Raw genomic sequence first — 23,294 nt, 5'->3', positions numbered from 1 at the left:
GAAAGAGGAGGGGACTTAGTGTCAGAACCCAGAGAGAGAGAGCAATGTAGAGAGCCCCTGCCTCAACCAGCCAACCTCCCAACCCTGAGCTGTCTGTCGCCTTCCAAGTAATATGCAGTCAACCTACAGTGACCCAGCAATTGGAGTTGAGAAACTGAACACCCTAGCCCAACTCTCCTCTCTCTCTCTGGTTTTCTCTATGGGCCCACCAATGACTGATCCCATCCATAAGCTAGAGGGCAAGGGAGCCTCATTAATCAATGCAGTCTCTGCAAGTCAGATTCCCAGGAAAGAAAAGAGAGTGGAGATGCATGGGGGAGTACAGCACAAACAAGCTATCGTGCACCAGGCCTGTCTGCGCCGTGAGATTCCCCCTCCTGCCCTTTCCTCAAGCTCTCCATGGAGTGAAGGCCCCTCACCTAGCCATTGGTAATCAAGTCCATTTTTTTGTAACACAGGATTGCTTTGTAGCAGCACATCCCTACCTGAGCCTAGAAAATTCCCCCAGCTTGTCAGAGAAGCTTTTCTTCCTACTTCTCTCCAGTGTTTATTTCCTTGGCGTGTTTCCTATAATTTGCAAAGATTAAAGATTTAAGCTTCCTTTATTGCAGTGTACTTTCTCTGTCCCATTATGCATTCTGCCTATCCCTCCTGTCTCCTCCAGCAGAGTTCCCAAATTCATTCCACAGGCGCAGAAAACTACCTCCCAGGGAGATCTGACCTGTGCCGGCCTTGGCCATACTCCTGCAAAGTGCTGAGAGATGCTAGCTTCTGCGAGTTGAACCATGCTCCCCTTGTTTCAGCATTATCTTTCAGGTTGAGCTATCTGGGTTTCAGCCTGGTCCCAATTAACAAGGGTTCTTAACACTGTGTAAGAAGTAGCTCTCCCCTTCTCTCTTTCTCTCTCTGGGGCTTTGAATCCTGTTGTTTGTGATGTGTAAACAAATCCTTCATTGCCTGAGAGACCTGCACTTTGAAGGAGCCAGTGTTGAATCATTTGGTGATGAGAGGAATATGAAAATGTACCTAATTCTGTCCAGCACCCATTTGAATTATTATCGGGGCTGTCTTCGTGGGTATGCAGCTTATGCAAACAAGGTCACATGCTCCAAAGGGCCCCATGCTTGTTTAATGATCCATACTCATTGTCTTGAAATACCTTTATTTTTTAATAATAATATTTATTTTTATGAATTTTAAGCAGTTCATCAACAATAATTGTTTAACGAGGGGCCCCACATTTTTGTTTTGCACTGGGAGCCACAAATTAGGTAAGCAGTCTCCGCTATTGTTATGGTTATTGTTGCTGCTTTTGCTGTTATCGCATGTGCAGCCCCAGCTGCATCCCAGCAGATGAGAGCCACCCCCACAAGCCCTGCGATGAGGAAGGAAGCCTGTTGCCGAGCAGCAAGGAGTGCTAGTTTCCCAGTGTCCAGCCAGAACCCAGGCAGACTCACAGCAGGTCAGAGGGCAAGAAACAGCAGAGCAAGCCAAGGAAACGTCCTCATTCATTTGCTTCATTCAATAGCTATTTATTGAGCTCTGCTCTGTGGCAACCACTGTGTGCTGAGGGCATCAGGGATATGACAATGAAAAAGATATTCCCTTTCCTCATTCCCCATTCAGAACCCCAGAGCTGTGAACCTGGCTATCTGCTCACACTAAATAAACTACACTTAGGGTAGAAAGAGTGCCGCATTAGAAATCAGGAGACCTTGCTCCTAGTCCCTGCTCTGCTCTTAACTTGCTGTGTGACATTAGGCAAGCCGCTTCCCCTCTCTGAACTTGATTGCTGTTTGCCCAAATGTAATTGGCCTCGTATGCCCTATACCAGGCTCCCTGGAAATGCAGATTCCTGGGCTCTATCCAGAGTGATCAAATCAGAATCTCCTGGGATGGGCCCTGAGATTGTCACCCAAGCTCTCTCTAGTGAGTGTGCATTCTGAGGTCACCAACAAGTCTAACAATCTATTTGAAAACTTCAGTCCTCAAGTTGGGTCTTCATACCCCACAATGTGTTATGTCCAAGAGTTGTGGGTGGGGATGAGGGCAGGGGCTGGAGGGGCTGCTAGTCACTGCCGGCCTCCAGCCTGGAGAAAAATCCACAGAGGGAGGCCATGGGAAGTTCTAGTAAGGAATCGAATCAAGTTCTGTGGGAGAGGGGGGAATACATGTTTGGGGAAACATGATGGGGGAGTATCTGGGACCCACAGACCACCCACTTAGGCAGGCAGGGTGGTAGAATCCCCATCATCCCCACAGCTCTGAGAGGGCTGGGGGCCGCTCACAGCTGGATGTTCTAGGGCTGTGCTTTTCAGTCAGGGCGACTCTAGCCTCATGTGGCTATTGTACATTAAATTCATTAAATGAAACACAATTTAAAAATTCGGTACTTTAGTCACCCCAGCCACACTTCATGGCTAGTGGCTACCGTATGGGACAGCATAGGTTAGAGAACGTTTCCGTCTTTGCAGCAAGTTCCACTGGACGGCGCTGTTCTAGAGACGGCAGAAACCTTACCCACCACCCTCTCCCACTCACGTCCACTAGTTGCTGCACAGTTATTCTCAGAGTACTCCCTACCACAGCTACTGCTATTTCTAGAGAAAACTAGTGCCTCTCTGGCCCCTCACCCAATCTGATCCGCCTTGGCCAGATCTTTAACTGAGGCACACTAGGCCTGTGTTTTCCCATTACTCACTGGTCTCCAGTAGAAAGGCTTCATTTCTCATTTCCCCTGTAAGCCACAGGTCCACTCTTTTGTCATACTGACTATAGGGTTTCTTAAGCTCAGTCATAGATCAGGCACACAGCTTCAACTAGCTCTGGAAAACAAGTTTTGGCATTGCTCCTGTCCCCTCCCGTGGCTCGCTGAATGTGCTCTCAGTTCAGCCCAGCATGGGCATCTCTGTAATCCCAACATCGTGTCACGCTCATACCTTTTCCAATTGAAGCCTGTTCTTCAGGTCTGTTGCCCTCTCCTCAGTCTTTCTTGGGCAGACTTTAAAGAACATACCTGCTGAAAGTTAACCATTAGTTAATCCTCCCTTCTGAAGTCCTCTTCCCTGATCTGAGAGCCTTTCCTAGAGGACCCACCTGTGGGCCAGGTCCTGGTCTAGGCCAGGGGACACTGGAATGAATTAGACGCAGTCTCTTCTCGAGGAATTCACCGTATCTGGGAGAAATTAACACAAACCACAGGCATACAGGGATGTGCCCACAGTTTAGAAAGAGTGACCCAGGTAAAGAAATCACAGAATGATAGACTCTGCTGGAGGGTAGGGGTGTTGCCCAGAATTCGCTCCTGCTCCATGAAGCCATATGTAGAAGAATTTCAAGCCAAGGTTCTGTTTTCTTAAAACCCCATGCCAGTCACTGGGTGACTCCTCTGGATTATGAAAGCCCTGCTTGTCCTTCCCTCAGGTCCTGTCTGCCTGCTGGACTTTTCTCCCCATGGACTCTGTGACCTTGGAATTCTCACCCCAGCTCCACCCCTGTTCCCCCCTGCAGCCCCACACTTTCCATGGGTCATGACCCCAGTCCTTCCTTCCCAACCTTCCTCTCTGTGCCAGCCTAGTTCATCCTTGAACTCTCCACAAGGCATAGCCCAATGTTGACCTGTGCCCCCTTGTCCCTGACCCAGCGACACTTGTTTCTTTCCTCCACTCCATCTCCTCTCATTTTTGCATTTATCCTCTTCTAATTCTTTTCTTTTTAGGACTTTCCTTGATTTGGCTCCAGATTGGCCTTGCCTGTTTGCAGAGTGAGGCTCAATTCACAGATCTCCCACGTTCAGTAGGTGTTCCTGAGTGCCTGCTGTCAGGGGACCTTAGAGATCCCGACACAGCTTGAATTTGGCCTCAGGGTGCTCCAGCCTGGTGTAGGAGACAGAGGATAAAGGATCATCATGTGCCTTGTCAGAAAAGGATAAAGGACCCAATAAAGGTTCAAATTGTGGTGTGGCAGAGCTCTAGCAGAGAGGTGAAGATACAGCAGAGCAAGAGGAGTCACTTCCGGTGGAACTGGGGGCTGAGTCTTCAGTGACAAGTAGGGAGAAAGATGATTAGGTGGACAAGGCAGAAAGACATTCCAGACAAAGGGCAGTGCATGTGCATTTCCGCAGAACGGAGTGCGTAACAGACAACCCAGGCAGCCCTGGAGCGCCAGACCACAGTTGTGCAAAGCAGAGGGCTGCCCAGAGCAAGGCTGGAGCGGGGGTGGGTTAAGGACCTGGACTCTTTACAAACAAGGGAGAGAGTTATACAGCTTTGCACTTTGGAAGGCTCATTCTTCCAAAGGTGAGAGAGTAAGACAGAGAGGGAGATTTGGTACAGGTTAATACAGTCCTGTAAGTGCATTCTCCATCAATTGTCAGCACTCACATAGGAAGTGAGCCAGGCGCTGCCACCCCTGCAACCTCCTGCTGCCAGGGCCATTTCTCCTGCCAAAGGGAAAAAGGGACAAAGCCTCTCTTCTAGTTATCCATCTCGTGTGGATCCAAAGAGTGGACACCTCTGCAAATGAGCAAGCACTACATTTTCATTTCCTCTGCTGCATCATCCTGCTTTTCTCCTCCTGATATCCTCACCTTCAGCCCGTGGCCCAGAAGAGAAGTCAGTAAATGAAACAAAGGGGCAGGTTCCATGGTCTGGCAGTAAGGCAGCAGGATCCCACATGCCTAACCACTCAGTTTGAGTCCTGGACCTGGCAGTTTGAGAAACATGCCAGACACATCTGTGTGCCCAAAATTTGAGGAGGGACAGGCAGAGGAGAGAGGATTGCAGCTTGACCATTCCCCATGGTGGGTTGTTTTCTTCTTCGCCCTCTCTCTGTCTCTCTGTCACTATCTGGCAAATGTACATGCCCTCTGTGGGGGGTAGGGGGAAGAAAGAGAAGAAGAAGAAAGAAAGAGAAAGAAAAGGAAAGACATGCCCCCCCCCAAAAAAAAAGGAGTTTGACTCACTTCATAATCCCATTCTGTAGATTTGGCAACTGAGGCAAAGAGTTGGCCTAATTGACCTGAATTAGTTTCACATTGCTGCTATAACCAAGTACTACGAACTTCATGACTGAAACAACACAAATAAATGATCTTAAAATTCTGCAAACCAGCAGATGGCATAATGGTTATGTCACTAGATTCCCAGGTGGTCGACCACAGTTCGAGTCCTGGACCCAGTGGCTTAAAACTCACACTGGGCATATGTGCATGTGTGCTCAAGATCCTGAGAGAATTGAGAAGGGATTGTGGCATGACCATCCTCCCAGGGGTGATTTCCCTTTCTATCTGTCTCTCTCTGTCTCTCCAGCGAATGCATGCACCCTACAGCAAAAAAATCTCAACAACAACAACAACAAAAAAAAAAAAAATCTGGAAGTCAGAAGTTACAAGTGGGTTTCATGGGCTCAGTAAAATCAGAGTGGTTGAGCTATGCTCCTCTCAGAGGCTCTAGGAGGAAACTCATCTCCCTGCCTTTTCCAGCTTTTAGCAGCTGTCTGCTTCCCTCGGCTCCTGGAGCCTTCGTCCATCTTCTCAGCCAGCAATGTGGTGTTCTCCATTCTGCTCTGACTCGGGCCTGCCTACTCCTCTCTTATAGGGGCCTCTGTGGTTATACTGGGCCCAAAACCAAAACACAAGAGGGTCTCTCCACCTCAAGATCTTTAACTTAATCACAACTGCAGGATCCTTTTTGTCATGCAAGGTAACACATTCATAGTTTCCAGACATGAGCACTGGACATCTTTGGGGACTATTATTCTGCCAACCACATGGTCTTTTTAGCGTCCCTTTGAGCTTTTTGGTCCCAGGACTCTGTGAGCATCTGTTGTCACTGACCCATGGCTCTGTCCATCTTTGTTCTTTCAGAGGAAACGACATTTGAAGCAGGAGTGAAAGTTCAGATCCACAGTCAGTCTGAGCCGCCTTTCATCCAAGAGCTGGGCTTTGGGGTGGCTCCGGGGTTCCAGACCTTCGTGGCCACACAGGAGCAAAGGGTAAGTCCCCTGGGTTCCCCAGATCAGTGGTCATCAGTCTGCCCTGACCATGTGGAGAGACACCAGGAGGAGAAATGGGATTCCCACTCCTGGCAAGCTCTCACTCTACCCAAGAGGCTGGAATGGGGCTAATCTGGGTAAGGGGCTCTACCTTGAAATTGGAGAAGATGTTGGTTAACCTCCTTCACCAGTTCTCTGGTACCACCTGCTGGTTCCTAAAGTTGGGTATGAGGGAAACAGAGCTGATTTTCCTTTTCACTGAAATGAGTGGGGTTTTCTCCCAGAACATTCTATCACAGTAGATTTTCTAAGCAAGTTGAATTTAAAAAAATAAATTCTGGCGGGGCTGGGGAACAGAGATTACTAAGTAAGGGCAATTGCTAACTAGGGTTTGATAACGTTTCATCACTGTGTTAATACAACTCAAAGCAGCCTATGATAGAAAAAGGATAGTGGTGTCAGGCTTCCCTCATAGAGTCAAAGTGAAATGAACCCTCGTCCATGAGCACCTACCTTCGGTGTAGCACGGGGGACAACACCCCACCCAGCCAGCCAGGGCTGCTGCCTAGAGTCAGTGGAGAGAGGACTAGCATGGTCTCATGTCTGAAGTGGGTTTTACATCTCAGCAGGGGGACCTTCGCAAACTTCCCACTGGAGGAAGTCTCAAAGCAGGACTGTAAAGAGACTGGGACCGTCTTGGTTATTGGTTGGTTGTTTTATTGTTGTTATTGTTTTTCTCCCCATTATATTCTGGATATTCATCTTCCGGTTTGCCTAGAATAAAAGCCAGAGACGTTATGACTCCGAGGGAGTCCTAAACCAGATGAGCTGAAACAATGTGGGAGGCTTCAGGCGAGTGAAATGTGTGGTGAGAGCCTTCAGCTCTGGGGTCTGAGAAAGGAGAAGGAAAGATAGACACATGTTACTTACGAGCTCAGCTTGGTTTTAAAATGTGGCTCAAATATTACCTTTCACTAGGACTGTTCAAAGCTGTTTAGCCATTTATAAAACAATATTCAGTATTAAAAACTGGTTAGAGGGACCAGCAGATGGCATAATGGTTACGTCGTTGGATTCCCACGTAGTCAACCTGGTTCGAGTCCCAAACCCAGTGGCTTAAATCTCACATCAGGCACATGTGCATGCATGCCCAAAATCCCAAGAGGAGAATGGAGGAGAACGGATTGCAGCATGGCCATCCCCCCTGGGGGGTGATTTCTTCCATCTCTCTGTCTCTCTCTGTCTCTCCAGAGAGTGCATGTGCCCTGTGGCAAAAATCTCTCTCAAAAAAAAAAAAAAAAGTTATAAATCTGCAAGCAAGTTGTATTTTTGAATCTCTAGGAAAGTGTTGATGATGTAAGCCTCACCAACTATGCCCTGAACACAAGGCCTGGGCAGCTGGTAAAGGCTAAGTCAGCCTGCACTGCAGCACGTAGGGAGAGGATGGGATGGCATCTTCAGGAGAGGAGCAGGGAGTACTAGGAAGTTAGCCAGGCCTCCATGGGCCCCAGAGGTTGGACAAGTGGTACCAGCTGAAATGGGGGTGACCAAAGGATTGCAAGGTGGGAACCAAATGGTGTAACAAGAAGAGTACAGCCTTGAGGACAAAAAGGAGGGAAGGAGCCATATAGCTGGGAGCCAAGTTCAGGGTAAAGATTTGAGAGTAAGGAAGAGTGAGAGCGTAGATTACCAAAGCATGCAGACAGCCTACATGAGTCTGGAACCTGAGCTATTAATTTAGATTAGATAGATACCCAAAGCTGGACACTAATTGAAGTGGTCAGGACAAATTTTTTTTTTTTACCAGTAATATGAGTTGTTGGAAAAGTCATGACATATTTTTCTGTTTTTTTTTTTTTATTTTTATGCAACACGTATTGTGACTTTTCCAACAACCCAGTACTATCGCAATAGGGAAGAGGGTCCAGCACATACTAAACTTAACTTTGATTTTAATACTGAGGGGACCAGGTGTTTTAAAGGGAAAACGGGGGCCAGCAGGTAACATGGTGGTTACAGCACTGGATTCCCACATAGCAGAGCACGGTTTGAATCGTGGACCGGGCAGCTTGAAAATCACATTGCACACATGTGGATGCATGCCCAAAATCCCAGGAGGAGAATGGTGGAGAAGAGACTGCAGTGTGGCCATCCCCCCCCAGGGGGTGATTTCTCATTTTCCCTCTATCTATCTTTCTCCAGAGAGTATACATGCCCCATGGCAAAAACCTAAAAAAAAAAAAAAAAGGAAAAATGAAGGTGCTAGCTTGGTGGTGCAGTGACAGCCCACTGCTCAGTAATGCTCAATCTATATGGAAGATCACATGTTTTGTTCCCTGGTCACTGTACACCCCATGTGTGCTTACCCATGGTGCTGCCTAGCTGGGAAGGTTGAGGGACAGGAGTGGAGGAAGGTGTGAGACTCTATTAGGAATGTTTGTCTGTCTGGGATGGGTTTGAGCAGAGTAGGGGAAGTGAAAAATTACCAAAAGAAAATAAATAAATAAGTAAATATGAAGACAGACAGGAGTTGGTCCACGTGAAACCTATCTGGGTTTGCTAACTAGAGCATATCGAAGTTGGGCTCCTCCACAGGGACCAGGAGACAGGGACCTTATCCTCAGGTGTTGGCTGCAGCAAGCAGTAAATTCTTCCAGTGAGCTTGTGTTTTTTCAGGTGGGCACTTAAAGGAAAGCTAGAGTCATTCCAGGGATGCAGCCTGGAGCCATTGAAACTGTGTAGTAGTTGTTCAACTCTTCGGAGGTCATGGTTGAGGCCTAGTCAAGAACAGAGCTCAGAGGCATCTGGCTAGAGTCTTGACAAGGAGAAAGTTGGTCAGTACTCCCTTCCCTTATGTGCATAAGCCATGTGCCTTCCAAGAACCAGGCACAGGGTAGACTAATAAATACTCAGGTGAATTCTTGGACTACCTTATGATAAGTTTTTGACTAATCGCCCAAGGCAAACCTGACTTTGAGCTTCGTTGAATGTACCTATCACCCCACTCCATTGACATTCTCTGGTATCTACATTGCTATTGGCGTGCAGAGTAAATGAACAACATTCTTGGAAACCCCAAGAGTACTTTCTTCCCACAGCTAGTAGAGGCTGGAGAGGAGGAAGTTCTCTGTAGGCTGCTATGTTTCATCGGCCTGAGAAATGTGCGTATTCCTTCCTGCTTAACCCCAATTAGTAATACAGAAGAAATTTCTGAGCTGGGTGGGAAGTTGGAGTTGATGACTCTTAAGCCTTAAATGTCTCTTTCTCTTCCCAGTATGAAACAGAGGGACTCCCTGTAGCGAGTGGAATGAGAAAACAACATATTCTCAGATTCAGAGGGCAAATTTGTTGTTTGCTTTGAAATACATTCTCAGGAAATCAGCCTCATTCATAGCAGTGTTTCTATGATTATTATAACTAATAATAAGAAATTTGTTAAACATTTTACAGTCTTCAAAGCATTTCCGCATCATCTCATTTCATCATTTCATTCATATTAATAGACAAATACAAAAACATATCCCAGAGCTAAATCTAATAATACATTATGTTTACATGTATATAAAAGAGCATATTCATGGGAAATAAAACTTGAAGGAAATAAGCCAAATTACCCATAGGGGAAAATTATGAATGATTGACTTGTTTTTTTTTCTGGGCTTTCCCCATCTTTTATAATGTGACGTTGTTTTATTTGTTCATTCAGTAAATATTTGTTGAATACCTACTATGAGGGAAGTGACTGAAATAAAATAGTAAACAAAACAGACTCTGCTATCACAGAGCCTGCAGAGCAGTGGTTTCTCTTTTTTTTTTTTTTTTTTGGAGAGGTCTGTGCTATAGGGCGCATGCACTCGCCAGAAAGACAGAGAGAGACAGAGACAGAAAGTGAGAAATCACCTCCTGGGGGGATGGCCATGCCGCAATCCCTTCTTCTCCATTCTCCTCGCAGGATCTTGGGCATGCACACATACACACCCAGCGTAGTTTAAGCCACCGGGTCCGGGACTCAAACTGCAGTTGACACATGGGAGTCCAGAGACATAGCCATTATGCTAACTGCTGGTCCCAGTGGCTTGTTTAATAAAGATAAAAATAATATTAAGCCAAGTATAATTTGGAGATGAACTTCCATTTATTTGTTCTCATTCTGCCATATAGTTTTTTTCACATTGTAACATTCCTGAAATGAAGATTTGTTTTACAATAAACAAAATCGTACGATTTCAATAGATACGCTTTTTTTCTTGGCGGTGTATAAAATCAAGGTGCATCTTAGTCTGTCAATGAATATGGCAGCTATGCTGCTTTCAGTCCAGTATTCTTTTGCAGTGGCTCAAGGAAACTTTGAAAGAAAGCCAGGGCCAGCTACACAATGGGGTAGGCAGAAAGCACTGTCCTGGAAGACTGGTGTGAACCATGCCAGAAAAAGTTACTCTAGAGTAAAAGCCTAAAGGGTACTGGTTACTTAAAGGCATCCAGCTGTGAATCTTTTCGTAAATGAGAAAGTCCTTTTGCATGGTAAAAATCATCCCACCCAGGCATAATTACCCACACACATCAACTTCTTTTGCTTTTTCTAAATTTTATTTTGTAATCCAAAATAATACACTCGTTGGCTGTAACCCAGGCCAAAGATTGCTATTTTTCAATTTGCATTTGCCCTAAATCCAATTAAGCCCAGATATGTCCCTGCCTTCCTGGACAACTAAGAAATGCCCCTTCTAGCTCAGTTTCTGTAGAATCCTCCATGCAGTCCTAGGACCACCACCACTGGGATCAGGCAGTGGGCAACGTGCTGGCAACAGCAATAGAGCCTCAGAAGGTAGATAACTAACACCACCTGCTACTAACTGAGCACCCACCACCTGTTCGGCATTATGCTACAGAGACATTTGAGGGACAGTATTTCATTTAATTCCACACAACAACCCTGCAAGAGAGGTACTGTTATCTCCACTTTCCAGATGACAAAACTGCACGGCTAAGTAACTTGCTCAAGGTTGCCCAGCTAGAGGAATAGTGGGGCTGGGCTTTGAGCCCAGCTCTAGCAGGTTCCCAAGCCTGTGTTCTTTCTGCTCCACCACACAGCATGGTTGTAACTCAGGGGAATTCTCTGGGGAGAGTACACTGGCAGCTAATCCAGGGAGCGATTAGCCTGTGGCTTTATTTTTCCTACCATAAGCCCAAAGTCATGAGGCTTCCTGGTGTTGTAGCAAACAAATCTCCCTGGGACCTGGATTCTAGTCCTGAATGTGTCATGGGAGTTTAGACAGAATACTCCCTTCCCTGGACCTCAATTTCCTCATCTGTACAATGAGAGGATTTGATTAAATATCCTCAGAAGGACTCCGGTGGTCACAGCCTGGGAGCCCCTCTCGCTTGGGAGTCCTATCGCCTGTGTAGACACAAAGACATGGGTCACCTGGAAGTTTGGCCAACAGCAGCTTTGCACCTGCTCTTTGCTCTGCCAGCCGCTGAGTCCCTCCTTCAAGCCAGCTGGCATGGGGGGCTACTGACTGTGACAATGATGGAAGATAAACCCCCTGCCCAGTTCTGGGAGGCAGAAGCTGAGTTAGACAGCAGCCTTGAACTCTAGAAAAGAGGCTGGGGCCGCCTTTCTTTCTTTCTTTCTTTCTTTCTTTCTTTATTTATTTTTTTGAAAGCTCTTTTTTTTTTTTTTTTTTTTTTTGAAAGCTCTTTGCTATAGGGCGCCTGTGCTCACCGGAAAGACAGAGAGAGACAGAGAGACAGAAAGCAAGAAATCACCCTCCAGGGGGGATAGCCACACCGCAATCCCTTCTCCTCCATTCTCTTCTCAGGATCTTGGGCACACACATACACACACACACACGTGGGGCCGCCTTTCTTAGCAGTGCCTCTTCCTCCGCCCTCATGCTTACTAGTCACTTCTCTACCCGATCTAAAGATCTAAAACCCTGCATTCCAGGGCTTCTTTTTGTTTGTTTGTTTGGAGAGGTTTTTGCTATAGAGTGCGTGCGCTCGCCAGACAGACAGAAAGCGAGAAATCACCCTTCCCAGGGGGGATGGCCACGCCACAATCCCTTCTCCTCCATTCTCCTCTCGGGATCTTGGGCACGCATGCACACGCGCCTGGAGTGAGTTTTAAGCCACCAGGTCCGGGACTCGAACCGCGGTTGACTACATGGGAATCCAGCGACATAGCCATTACGCTAATTGCTGGTCCCTCCAGGGCTTCTTGTAGTTCACACAACCTTAGACTCTGAATGGCTCCCAAGGCCCTGTTTAGCCTAATTCCTGCCTACCACTCCAGCCTCGTCATCTGAGCATGTTCCCTCCATTCCAGTGGTAGAAAACCACCCGCTGAGTGCTCCATGCTCTTTCATGCCAGCCTCTGCGCATCTGCACTCACTGTTCCACTCAACACCAGAGTACTTTCCCCATCATGTCTGCCTGGCAAAGGCCGATTTCAGATATTGCTCAGAATCAGAGTCTCTAAGAAGACTTTTACTGTCCTCTCCTGCCACCTTGCCATGAACAACGGTTAACTGTTCCATACAACATTCTGCACGCTCATTTACTACTTCAGCAAATATTCATTGAGCAGCCAAATGTTCTGGGAAAATGAAGATAAGCAAGACCCGGTCCCTGCTTTGGAGCACTCACAGAATGAAGCAGGGTCTAGGGCATTTTTTGGTCACACTCTTAAGAGATATGAAACTTTCCTTGAGGGCTTACTTCCCCAAGTAAGGGAAGTAAGGGATCACTACTCCTGACACCTACCTCTTGAGAAGAGCCTTCTTTAGCCTCCATCAGCCCTAAGGGCAAGGATTGTGTCTTCTAGATTCTATATCCCTAGTGCCTTTCTTGTAGATGAACTTAATAAATGTCAGTTGAGGAAAGAATGAATATATGAACAAATGCTATACTCTCAGCCTCCCCTGCCTCGCCCACTTGTCTCTGCCAAAACTCCCATTAAAATCTAGCCTGAAGGGACCAGGCAGTGGTGCTGCAGTAATACAGTGCACCTACACAGGAAAGGACCTGGACCTCCCTGGGCACACCAGCTGCATACACCCATGCCATGATCCAGGGCAGCTGAGGCTAGGGGTGAGTCGCAGTGTGAGGACCCTTTGGGGAATACATGCTCCTCTGTGTCTCTCTATGCCTCTTTATCTCTCATAGAAGAAATAAATACATTTTTAACAAATACATTGGGTCTTCAGAAAAGTCTTGATGCATTTTTGCATAGAAAAACAGAAAAAATATGTCATGACTTTTCTGATGACCCAATATATGCCCGAGGGCCCTCCTCCTTAAGGTTGTTAAGCTAGTCTGTGGTAGACAATGGCATTCATATCATTTTTGGCTATGAACAGAGACTCCAATCAAATCAAAAGTTCATGAATGAGGCCAGGGCTAGAGATATAGATCTGAAAGCACTGTGTGTAGAGACAAAAGTAGGTAAATTCAGGATAGAACTTGGGAACATGGGAAGTACTAAACCAGTGAGTGAATATACATGAAGTAGAGAATTGGGGTGTTCACGTGCTAAGAGTACAACACCAAATGGTCTTCAACATCCACATCACCAGTCAGACTCCTTGCCCCTAACTGAAGATGATTGCTAATCCTGATGGGTCTCCCAGTCATGATTTTATATCAGAAGCCTTTCATCATCTCGTGCCCCCTCCTCAAAAGCCTATTAGGGAATCCTTGTTTTCTGAATGTTTTTGCATGTGATTATCAAATATTTATTCAACCACCCTGTTTGGACTTCTCCATGGGCTGAGAATGACTCTGAAGAACCTGGGTGGTTGGTTGGCCCACCAGCATAAATTCCCTAGAAAACATGGCCTTAGCTTTATATTTGATAGTACAGTATGAGAAACACCTCAGGAATCCAGGGTCAGAAGTCTCTGCCCAGAAGCATCCATTCTCACCAAAACTCCCTCTACTACCAGCTTGGAACCATCAGGAATGAGAAGAGCTCCCAACCCACAAGCTAGACTTGATGCTGGTTGCTCTCTTGGACTGTATCCCAAGTATCATGAGACTGCCCATAGTTACATCATGCCCTGCATCAAACAGCTGTCCACTAGCCTGTTGAAGGTTGTCTTTCTGGCTCCAGTTAGATCCTTTGCAGTATGTCTGGGCCCAGTTGGGGCAGAAGCATAAGACTTTGTCTTTGGCATCAGTCAGCCACATTTCCAACATTTGAAAGGAATCCCACCATGGCTCTCAATGAGAAACAGTATTCCTTACCCCACCCACAAATAAAACAGCCCAACTATTGGGTGGAGTACGTACTGCCTGCATTTGGGCTCCTCTCAGGATTCCAAATACAACTTCCTAAGTGTCTTTCAAAAGAGAAGACTCATTAGTCAATTCAACAGCCAGATCCATGGTCCTTAATAATATCTGTGTTTCATGGGCCCCATTAGAAATGGAGGCTTGCCCAGTTGTTTTTTGTTTTGTTTTGTTTTGTTTTGTTTCATGGCAGAAGAGATAATTTATTGCACATGCCTTCAGCAACTCCTAAACTTTGCCGAAGCTGGAGCCACCTAAGCACGGCAACATCTAGTTCCACCCCACTGAAGCACTGGGAGGTGCCAGAAGGCAAGATAGCCTGCTGCGTGGACATTCCCTTCACAATCGCTATGTTGTATTACTTCCCATAAATAGACTGAAAATAAGAATCAATTAAGCAACTACTAGCTGAACTACATAATCACTTGTTGCCACACAGCCTCAAAAGTAGAAATATCTTCAGATCCCCAGATGGTTTTGCCAAGAGTCACGTTTTCACCATTTTTTTCTACACAATATGAGCTTGTTTTTCTCAAGGTGAAGTTGATGATCCAGGGGAGGGGGGTGAGGGGTGTTCTTAAAAGAACTGGTGATTGGCTAGGATAAGCTAGATATTGGCTCTGTTGGAGGAATCCAAAAATGAATCACATAAAGAAAAGCTCAGATTTTAGAAGATAAAATCATTCTTTGTTCTATCCTCACTCCACCTTGCAGTCAGTCTCTCTCTCTCTCTCTCTCTCTCTCTCTCTCTCCCTCTCTCTCTCCCTGCGCACTGCCTCTCTCTCTCTCTCTCTCTCTCTCTCTCTCTCTCTCCCTCTCTCTCCCTCTCTCTCCCCCTCCCTCCCTCCCTCCCTCCCTTTTCCTTAACAAAGTGTCTCCAAAGAATACTATGTCATTGACTGTCTCTATTTCCTCTCCTCCACTTCTCTTCTCAGTCCACCTCTAGCATTCCAATGAAACTTTTCTTTAAGGTTGTCCATGAAATCTGTGTGACTGAACCCAGTCTTCATGGATAAGGGCATGCTTCAGTCTGTGTCACCCCTGGTTTCTCAGCAGCGTGTGGACTATTGACCATACCTCCCTGAGGTGCTCTCCACTCTTGTCTGGTCTTCCTCCCACCTTACCTGAGTCTCTTTCATAAGCAATGCTTTCTGTGTTCACTTCTTATATGCTGGACACTCCAGGACGCTGTTTTTTTATCTCACTCAGTCTACGGTCTCCTTTTCCATGATCCCCAGATTGCTACCCGCAGCCTGGACATCTTTTCTGAGCTCAAGACATAACAATCCAGGTGCTACTGAACCCTTATCCTTCCCAGAGTGCCATGGACATCTCTAATCAAGAGTCTAGGGAACCAGCAGTTAGCGTAATGGTCCCGCTTTCTGTCTCTATGTCTCTCTCTGTCTGTCTGGCGAGCGCACGCGCCCTACAGTGAAAATCTCTCAAAAAAAAAGAGTCTAAACTAAACTCACCCTCTTCCCTAGTCCCCACTCCTCCTCCCCCAATTTTTGCTCCTCCTAAATCCTCCAACCCTGCAAATGGCCTGAATACAAATCCAGTTTTCTAGATATGAGACCTTGTACCTCATTCTCTTCATCTGTGAAATGGGGATAATGACGGCTCCTACCACAGAGAGTAACTAAGGACAAGTAAATACCTGTAGCATCTGTACAATAGCTCTTGTCATTCAGTCAGTGCCCAGTCAATGCTCGATGTTATTATCCTCCTTCCCAGACAATATTTCAATTCAATTCTCTATGATTCCTCACCTGGATAAGAACAATAGCTGTCCATGTGGTGCCTCTCCAACTCATTCTCCACATTAACACGATCTTTCCAAATTACAACTCTGAGCATCTCCCTCCCTCCCCAGGATGAGGTCCAAGAATCTGCACAGACCTTCCTGGTTCATCCCCTGCCTCTCTTTCCAACAGCATCTCACTCTACACCCCCTAGCCTCCCACACAACACACCAGCTATATTAAACTGTGTGGCTCCGGAGCCTCACACGCGCTCTCTCCTCTCTCCCTTTGCCAACAACACTCTTCCCACCCTTTCTTCACCTAACACATATGTGTCCTTTATTTAAGATTTAGCTCAGCTGTACCTCCTCCAGAAGGCCATCCCGGAGTATCCTGTGGGAATCTCTAGCATCAAATGCTCATAGTATAATCATTTGTTTACTTTTCTCTCTTCCCTACCAGATTGGGAGCTCTTTGAGGATATGACTTCATCTTATTACTGTTCTTTATATCTCAACATTTTACATGGTGCCTTACATTAAAATGCATGATAAATTGTATTGAATGGAATGGATGAATGAGTGTATAAGAGAAAGCTAGATGACTTTATCTTGTCATGCCCTGCTTAATACCCATTAATATCTTTCCAACCCATAGCATAAAGTCCAAATGCTACATCCTGATTCCAGCTCTCACCTTTCCAATGGTTTTACCCTACTCTTCTACAGCACACGTGCCTCTCTAACTGCATGCCTCCCTACACAGGCCATGAGCGTTCTTCCTGGCCTATGCCTTGATTGTTTCATGCTGACTCATTTATTAAATACCTTCTACGTGCCAGCCACTGTAGTAGGCATTGGGAGTACAAGACTGACTTGGGTCTTCTCAGAATTTACCATCCAGTCAGAGGGACAATCAGCCAATAGTCAGAGGTTATGAGCTATACCTATCTGTGTAATATGCCCCTAGTATCCTGTACACTTCTTAAAGGAAAAGATTAGACCTTATAATTCCTAGAGGAAAGGATGGGTAGATGGAATATTGTAGCATAGTCTCTGAAAGCTAACTTTAATCATTTACGGTTCACATAAATTCCATTTAGCCTTCAGATATGGGACCACTGAATGCAGTCTTGAGCACTAGGAACTATTGGGTTGTCAGAAAAGTCATGACTTTTTTTCTGTTTCCCTATGTAAAGTTGCATCATGACTTTTCCAACAATCCAATAGAAAAGGGGGGGGGGGTCCTTCTATTGAGTACATAGAAAAAAGGATAAGCTAGAAATGATCCTGATGGGGGGACCCAGCAAGAGTCTAAAATCTAGCTCTTTCATGGTGCCCCCACCACCCCTGCCCTCACTAGCATTCAGGGCAAGACCAGCTTCTTCTGCACCCTCTCTGTACTGACTCCAATATCGGAAGCCAGTTGCTTATCTCTCAATGGCTTATTTCCTCCTTGTACCCAAGCAGAGGAAAGGAGGCCTAATGTCTATTGACTCACCTATTTTATCTCACTCGAGAGACAAGTTCATAAATCAGAACATTCTTTGGTTGGGTCTTGCTGCCCAGTGTCATGTTATCTTTTGATTCATGAGCAGTTCACTCTGAACTCTAAACAGTGTGGCCTTGGTTTCTGGCTTTTTTAATAAGGGGAAAAAATCTGTAGCAGACCCAATCTTAGGTAAGCTAAAAGTCATTTCGTCTTTTCTTGCCAACTGAAAAGTTTAAGTAATCACAAACAAGTCTTTTAGAGATATCAACCACAATGAATAAATGAACAGGAACAGTCTTACTGACTGTCACCCTCCCTGGGCAAGGGCAGGGGACAGGAGTACCTGAAAAAGATCTCTCTTGCTTATTTCTCCCCTCCTCCTTCATGCTTGAAAACAACTGTTGCCCAGTGATCAGGGTTGCAGAAGTCCCCTGCATTTGTTTATGTTGTGACAAACTGGCTGGACAGCCCCAGTAATCATTCTCTGTGGGTTAGTAAATCTTAGCGCTTATCTGTTAGACTGCTCTATCCCCACAGCACCTCTGGTCTGTCACCAACTGAGATATCTTTTTCTCTCTTTTTCTTTAAACATTTAAAATGTTTTAGCAGCAGCCAACTGGCTATTGATATACATTTACTTAATAATATAAGTTATTTGCATGTCTTGCTGCCTCCAATAAAAGACTGCCCTTTGGGATTTTGTTTTGTTTAGTTTTGAGTTTTATTTCAATTTTATTTCTTCTGTCAGAGACAGAGACAGACACGCCCATCAGGATCTTCACACCACAATCCATCCCCAGCCTCAGCCAGCCTGGACTATGGACATACTTGCATACCTGCTATGTACAGGGAGGTCCCAGGATGAGGTCCACAGGGACCTTACCAATGTGAGTCCAGTATCGCAGAGTTCCACATTACTGCTGCACCACTGCTACCTGCTGCCTTGCCTTTTGAAGGCAAGAACTCTTGGCAGCTGGTACAGAGCATAACAATGTATATCAACGAATAAATAAATGGCAGACCTACTTAATATCGGTCTGTTGACTGCTCCAAATACTACAGCAGATCCTCTATGGAAGAAAAAACAGCCATTCTAAAGTGAGAGTTATCACCCCCCAATTTATTTATTTTTTGAAGAATCATTTACTTAATTTCATTTACTAGTATTATCATTTTTAAATTTGCTATAGGACGCATGTGCTTACCAGAGAGAGAGACAGAGAAAGAGAGAGAGAAAGCCATCAGGTTCAGAACTCGAACTCAGCCATGGAGGAGTTCAGCACCTTAATCACCACAACACCTGCTGGCCCCATCGCTCCCCAATCTTTCTGCTATAAGTTTTACGATAACATTCAGAGTTCTTAAAACAGGAACTTTGGCACATTTGAGTGGCAAAGAACAGGAAGATGGTGTTGGGCCAAGGAGTCCGCAGAAGGGACAAGAGGCAGGGGAGCTGAACCCTAACAAAGCTATCCTTTTCTGGAGAGAGCAGATGAGACAGCCATTGAGAGGTATATAAACTGGAAGAGCCTTTAGGCTAGATGAGATAGATAGGGATTTGGCACGATCCCTTAAAACCAAAAGTATGTGTATCCTCCAACCTGGCCATTTCACTTCTTGGAATCTGACCTAAAGAAATAGAAACACATGTACACCAAGAAGCACAGATAAAGATCTTTTCTGTAGCGCCATTTATGTGGGTAAAAATTTAGAAGCAACTTAAGTGTTCATCAATAGAAAGATGATTAAATTAAGGAGGGCAAATGCATATGCATTTTCCCCCATCCCCCTGCAATAGTTAAACTAAGTAAGGAAGATTTGGAGATTCCTTGGGAAAAATTTCCAAGACACATTGGTAGGAGAAAAAAGCAAGTTGCAGAATAATACATGCAATGTAATCCTGCCTGTATTAAAAATACCCACACACTAAATAATGTATGTATAAATGCACGTGTATGCATATCAGCACACAGAAAAACTCTAGAGAGATACATACCATACCAAGAGCTGCTCCAAGGAAGGGAACAGAACTGAGTGTGCAAAATGGTTTTTCACTTTTTCTGGAGGCTTTGAGTAGTTATAATGAGAATGCGTTTGTGTATTCATGCAGTAATTGTGCAGTTTTTAAAAGGCATGCATTATGCAGCGATTTGAAAATATCTTTTATACTTTGACCCAGCATCTAAAGGACAGGCTCACATAAAAAAGGACAAGGAGGGGACCAGCAGTTAGCATAACGGCTATGTCGCTGGACTCCCATGTCATTGACCGCGGTTCAAGTCCTAGACCCGGTGGCTTAAACTCACACCGGGCGCGTGTGTGTGTGCATGCCCAAGATCCTGAGAGGAGAATGGAGGAGAAGGGATTGCGGCATGGCCATCCCCCCTGGGGAGCTAATTTCTTGCTTTCTGTCTCTCTGTCTCTCTCTGTTTCTCTGGCGAGTGCACACGCCCTATAGCAAAAAGCCTCTTCAAAAAAAAAAAGGACAAAGAGTAGGCCTGCTTCCTACAGCCAGAGACAGCCTCCTCTCTGGACTGTAATACCTTCCCCAGAAGACAGTCACTGCCAGATAGACCCTACTTCTGCTCCCAGCACATGCAGGTGCCAGAGGGAAAGTTCTGAGGCTCTCAAGTTTCCTTTTTTCGAAAAAGCAACTTTTGTAAAAATCTTTGTTGTTAAAGTGATCTGTTTTTAAAAAGTATTCCTTCTTGCCTCCAAGTCTAGTGCCAGAGATGGCACTTCCCAAAGACGATTGAAGAGTGCATGGGTTCTAGTAGTATGTCACCTCCACCCACATGGGATAGATTGAATTAGCTCAGTGGGTTGGACCAGATTCAGTTAAGTTGAATTGGGTTGATCAGGTTGGATTAGATTGACAGCTATCCTTATTTTTTCCATTGTTCCTCAAATCATTCTCTCCTCTCCCCTGCCTGACGCCCTCAGTTTCTGGGCTACATCACTGGGATGCCCACTCTCAGGTTTCAGAAGTCAGAGTCCCCTGCCTCACTGTAAAGACAGTTGGAGGTCTTTTCCATAGGAACCAGAACCTTCCTGCATGTGTCCTACCCATTATCTCGGATGTGTCCTCATATCTAATGGGGTAGAAATGACTGGAAACCATTTTATGTAAAATGAAAATGGGGCTAGCCGTGATGGCACAGTGGTAACACAGCACTGCGATGCTGGTCCCAGGTTTGTGTCCCAGGGTCTCGCGGCGTGCACTGGTGTACATGCATGCGCCTATGGCCTGCAGGGCTGAGGCTGGAAGCAGACGGCAGTGCACAGACCCTATTGGGGGTACCTGTCCATCTCTCTCTCTCTTTTCCTCTCTCTGCCCCAGCAGCCTTGCACAGTGGTTCTGCCTCTTCGTGTCCTCCACTTGCCCAAAGCTCGCAGTGGCTGGACCCACTCAGGAGGGCTCTGGGTAGGACAGGCTCCTATGATTATCACTAGTCCAGTTCATTCAGTGGACTTCGATGTTGTTTTCTTCTTTCATCCCTCAACATTATATCCTCTAAACATTTTTCTCTTGTCACAAGGAGGCCTCCATAACATCCATGGTAGCATCCCAGCATAGTTCACTGACCAGAGCTACCATAGCAACGCCATGACTCTTTGTCCTCACTTTCTCAAGACCATCCCTGTGACAGTGGTGACAGTGAGCACCCTGTGCCAGCTTCTTTATCCAGGCTGCCTCATCACAACTACCTTGCAAGGGAGGCTTCCCTGCACCCATCTTACAGATGGGGAAACTAAGTCTGGTGTGGAGAGATGCAATTCAAACCCTACAACCTGTGCTCGTTCCACCACCCTACCCTGCTTCTGAGCTCACCAGCCTCCAGATGGACCAGAGTCTTCTGACTACTCCATGTGGACAGAATTCCTGGTAACCAAAGAGAAATGAGACCCTCCATTAAAGGAATTCATTTCAGAGCAATACTTATCTTTCTAATGCCAACTTTTCTTCAAATGTGGCTGCTGTTGTTTTATTTTACAAGTTTTTAAGAAGCCACTTGGGTGGTGGGGCCAGCAGGTGGTATGGTGGTTAAGGCACTGGACAATTCCACATGGCCAACCAAGGTTCAAGTCCCAGACCCAGTAACTTGCTTTCTCACTTTCCTTCTCTCTCTCTCTCTCTCTCTCCCCCTCCTTCCCTCCCTCCCTCTTTCTCTCTCTCTCTGTGTGTGTGTGTGTGTGTGTGTGTGTGTGTGTGCGTGTGTCTGGTCAAATTAAAATAAATAAATGAATAAATAAAATTAAATAAATCATTCTTTAAAAAATAAAAAGAAAGCGCTTGGTGGTAGCAATCTGCTCCCTCACATGTAACACCATCGCTGTTCTCTGTGCCCTGATTTTACTCCCGGCAACTCCCCCAGGCTTACCCACTCTTCAGTTGATCCTAGTAGAAATGAGAGTGAGTCACTGTTGAAATTTTCCAAGGAAACACACTCCCATTGTGTTCACACTCGATGACAATGGTCAAAAAACACAGGCTTGGGGACCAGCAGTTAGTGTAATGTCTATGTTACTGGACTCCTACGTAGTCGACCGTGGTTCGAGTCCCAGACCCGGTGACTTAAACTCATGCTGGGCATGTGTGCATGCGTGCCCAAGATCCCGAGAGGAGAATGGAGGAGAAAGGATTGCGGCATGGCCATCCCCCCTTGGGGGCGATTTCTCGCTTTCTGTCTGTCTCTGTCTTTCTGGCAAGCACACACGCCCAAAACCTCTTCAAAAAAAAAAAAAAAAAACACAGGCTTGTACCCTGCATGGCATATGTCCAGGCAGCAGAGGGGCACACTTGGAAAGGCTTTTATTGTTGCATCACTTTCCCATGTGCTGTCTTGTGGGAGGACTGGATTGTTAAGTGAAATAAGTCACGTACAGAAAGTGAAACACGTTCCCCCTCATATAGAGAAATGGGGGGAGGGGACAACCTCATAGAAGTAGAGAGCTGTAGAATGACTACTGGATGCTTTTGGAAGGTTTCAGGGAGGGTGGGAATAGAAGGATGTTGACTAGTGGAAATAAAATTGCAGGTAGAGAGAAGGAGCAATGTCTAGTATTATAAAATACAGTGGGGAGAATGTAGCTAACAACAACTTAACTGTTGATAATATTCCAGATGGGTGAGATGATGGGTATATTCAGCTCCCTAATCTAATCATTACGCATGGTATTCATCTACTAAAATAGCACATTGTCTAACAATTATGTTAAAATATTATTAATTAAAAAATAAGAAATAGCCAGCAAAGGTATTAAAACAGTTATAATTAAGTTTCATATATTTAAAGTATGGACACAGAATATATTAAAAAGACCCAAGTTGAACTTCTAGAAATAAAAACTATGTATGAGATGAAAAATACACTAAATGGGATTAATAACAATGGGATTAAACATTTCAGAGGAAAATATTGGGTTGTCAAGAAATTTGTGATGCATTTTTGCATAGAGAAACAGAAAAATATGTCACAATTTTCCAGCACTCTAGTATTTGCTAATGTGAAGAAATAAAATTGAGGGGCAAGCAGATGGCATAATGATTATGTTGCTGGACTCCCATGTAGTTGACTGTGGTTCAAGTCCCAGACCCAGTGGCTTAATACCCAGGTGGGGCACATGTGTGTGTGTATGTGCCCAAGATTCCGAGATGAAAAGGAGGAGATGGTATTACGGCATGGCCATCCTCCCTGGGGGGTGATTTCTTGCTTTCTGTCTCTTTGTCTTTCTCTGTCTCTCTGGCAAGCATATGCACCACACAGAAAAAAA

The 23,294-nt window shown here is 45.5% G+C and overlaps 1 protein-coding gene across 1 annotated transcript in view; it reads left to right on the top strand.

Moving 5' to 3' along the window:
• The window catches only part of ASIC2 (acid sensing ion channel subunit 2), a 312,420-nt gene that overhangs the window by 223,202 nt on the left and 65,924 nt on the right, over positions 1-23,294 (top strand). The window contains exon 3 of the mRNA XM_006154383.3: positions 5,867-5,994. Within this exon, the coding sequence (XP_006154445.2) occupies positions 5,867-5,994 (128 nt within the window). The remainder of the gene's footprint in view (positions 1-5,866; positions 5,995-23,294) is intronic.

Source organism: Tupaia chinensis, unplaced genomic scaffold, assembly GCF_000334495.1.
Source record: "Tupaia chinensis unplaced genomic scaffold, TupChi_1.0 Scaffold000407_1, whole genome shotgun sequence".
Lineage (NCBI taxonomy): Eukaryota > Metazoa > Chordata > Mammalia > Scandentia > Tupaiidae > Tupaia > Tupaia belangeri.
This window is presented reverse-complemented; position numbering and strand designations above follow the sequence as displayed.